Source organism: Microtus ochrogaster, unplaced genomic scaffold (assembly GCF_000317375.1).
Source record: "Microtus ochrogaster isolate Prairie Vole_2 unplaced genomic scaffold, MicOch1.0 UNK56, whole genome shotgun sequence".
Classification (NCBI taxonomy): domain Eukaryota; kingdom Metazoa; phylum Chordata; class Mammalia; order Rodentia; family Cricetidae; genus Microtus; species Microtus ochrogaster.
The window spans coordinates 1,398,278-1,401,358 of record NW_004949154.1 but is presented as its reverse complement, the minus strand read 5'-3'; the positions used below and the strand labels follow the sequence as shown (position 1 = coordinate 1,401,358).

General features: G+C 39.9%; 1 protein-coding gene across 2 annotated transcripts in view; it reads left to right on the top strand.

Annotated features, from left to right (window-relative positions):
* LOC101985864 (membrane-spanning 4-domains subfamily A member 12-like) overlaps positions 1-2,845 on the top strand; it is a 22,288-nt gene extending 19,443 nt beyond the window's left edge. For both annotated transcript variants that reach the window (XM_005369659.2, XM_013354646.1), the window contains exon 6: positions 2,721-2,845. In XM_005369659.2, the coding sequence (XP_005369716.1) occupies positions 2,721-2,830 (110 nt within the window). In that variant the 3' untranslated portion in view covers positions 2,831-2,845. The remainder of the gene's footprint in view (positions 1-2,720) is intronic.
* The last annotated feature ends 236 nt before the right edge of the window (positions 2,846-3,081 follow it).

Genomic DNA, 3,081 nt, shown 5'->3' with positions numbered 1-3,081 from the left:
AAAATAATGCTTAAATTGATTGGCTAAGGAAAGAAAATCGCAGAGCAATCTGATGAGCCCTCTCCACCACCAACAAAACAATCTATCAAAGCAGAGGCTGGAGAGATGAGATGGCTCAGCAGTTAAGAGCAGTTACTTGTGAAGACCCAGGTTCAGTTCCTATAGCCCACATAGAGCATCTCACAGACGCCTGTAACTCTATCCAAGGGACCCAACATCCTATTCTGGGCCTGGGGGGTGGGGGGGCAATATATGCACATGGTGCACATACAGATAAGCACATACACACGTACATGCAGATAAAGATACATTGTTTTTTTTAATTCTTCAATTATCAAATCAAATCCAGTAACATTTTTAAAAGTTTGTATACCTTTGACTAAGTAGAATTTATCCTAAGAACTCAAAGTTAACTAATTAAATTAAAGTTAGCTGATTAAAATTAATCAATAGAACATTATTAGATAAAGAACCGAAACATAATCACTAAAAAATGATGAATTGTGTACATTGACTGTAATGATGGTAGCTTTAATATCTTTTCAGTTTACCTAATTTTTTTTTTCAAAATGGATCATTAGTCTCAAAAATACTTGCATTCTTTTATATCAGCCTAAAATCCTGCCTGGGGGCAGGATGCCAGTTCCTAGGATTCTGGAGGGTACTCACTATGAAAACAATCGCTGAAGTCAGGCTGAGTAGTAAGTGAAGACAAGATCCTAAGTGGATTTAACTAGGTCATTTAAGAATGGTGACTTTAGACTACGGGAACCAGGGGGCCCTGCTGTAATATGGCAGCAAGGATTTTAACAGTGATGGATTTCAGTCAACCTTTTTTTCCTAATGTAATTACATTCATTGGAATATTTTCTGTAGCAAATTGCAGGTGCCCAACCCTAACTCAAATTACTCAACCAATCAGAAAAGACTGCATCTCTTATAATAGCAGTTCCAAAGTTAGGAAGACTTTAGGCGTGGTTGGTACAGGACTTTCTTCTCTTCTTCCACTCTGCTATCTGCATCCTTATCCTAAGATTATTTCACTTCATGAACCCTAGATGAGTCAGGCAACATAAACTCCTGGTCACATCCCTCAGAGACTGACTCTTTCCTCTGAAGGAATAAGATCTCTCTCTCTCTCTCTCTCTCTCTCTCTCTCTCTCTCTCTCTCTCTCTCTCCCCTGCCTCTAGCCTAAATAATAGCAAAGAGGATGGGATTGGCATAAAAGGGTTAGATAGTGGTAGGGTGATTTTGAGAGAACCCACCAATTTCCAGGTCATTCTAGAAGGAAACGAGAAAGAGAAACCAGAAAAGGAAACAAGGCATTAGACAAGGATAATTAATGGAATGTTCCAACAGACCAGCCAAGTGATGCATATCTAAACTTAAACATCACAGAATACAGCTGGGCGGTGGTGGTGCAGGCCTTTAATCCTAGCACTTGAGAGGCAGAGACAGGCAGACCTCTGTGAGTTCGAGGCCTGCCTGGTCTACAAGACCAGGACAGGCACCAAAGCAACACAGAGAAACCCTGTCTCAAAAAGACAAAACAAAAAAATGCAGATTACATAAAGGAAGATAAGTTTGACAGACAACAGAAATGTTATATATATTTTTATAATCAATTTTCTCAGGCAACCAGGACTATAGATTACTCAATCTTTATTTATAGTTCCCATTCCACTTAAGAGTTATTGAACATAGGTTTGAATATTTAATCTCAATTCCAGTAGATTAAGAGATGGTTTCTTAAATATTCACATTTTGGGGGGATTTTTGTGTGCCCTTACTCAGCATAATGTTCTTTAAATCCTTTAAAAGACACACACAAAGAGAATAAAACTTTTGCTCAGGAATAATAATACCATCTCTCTTGGATATGTTCTAGCCTCAATTTCTGTTGCTCTGGTAAACTACCCTGCCCCAAAGAAACTTGAGAAAAGAGTTTTTATTGCTTGTAATTACAGGATGCAGTCCGCTATTGTGGGGAAGTCAAGGCAGGAACTTAAAGTACCACATCCGCACTCAGAGCCAGAGAAAGAATAAAAGTGTGGAGCCTTGTATGCTTGCTTATCTCAGCCAGTTCAAGGCCTGGCCCATGACATGGTGCCCCCCACATTCATAGTGGGTATTTCCTCCATATTTAATAATCAATACAATCCCCACAGACATACCCACAAACCAACCCAATCTAGATAACTCCTCAACTGAAAGTCTATTTCCAAGTGATAGTAGGTTGTGTCAAGTTAACTGTTAAGACTAGCCAACATAGGATGCCTTCTACATGGCATCCAAGACATCTAAAGCTGATAGAGCAGAAGGTTAAAGACCTTTTCAAAGGAGTACTGCAAGGGGCAATGGTGTTACTACAATTTCCAGAAACCTGTGAGGTGAATACGATGCATACATGTATACTCCAGTATTCAGGAGGCCAATGCAGAAGGATCATACATTCCAGGGAAACTTGGCTACATAGTCTACCCAAAAACAAACTAACCAGATACCTCATATGCCTTAAGTCCATGGGTCCTGCATCCCATTGACATCTCCTGCAGAACACAGCAAATGCTGTCTTTCCAGAATTTCAGCTCTCCGTGATTCAGGCTTTCATGTTTGAGCAGTTGTTGTTTAGTTTAGTTTTGACTTGATAACTCAGAGCAAGACTTTTCTCTTCAAGATGATACTAATTACAGATTTGCTGTCACTCAACTTCCCCTAGGTTCCTCATCTTCAGAATCCCTATCCAAAACCCTAACTCTACATGAACTAGAAGTCTCTGAAGGCTCCCCACAAAAACAAGTGACAGCTAAGAATGACATGACAAAGTGAAGAGCCCTGTGATTGGTTTTACAAGATGCCTTGCAGGAAATGCACTCTAAGGACATCATTGCCAGTCCTCACTTTTTCCCAGCTCCTTAATAAAGGGTGCAATTCAATCACAAATTGATGTAGGTGGATCTTCTTTCTATGTGTTGCTTTCATTGGTTAATTAATAAAGAAACTGCTTGGCCTGATAGGTCAGAACATAGGTGGGTGGAGTAGACAGAACAGAATGCTGGGAAGAAGGGAAGTGAGGCAGA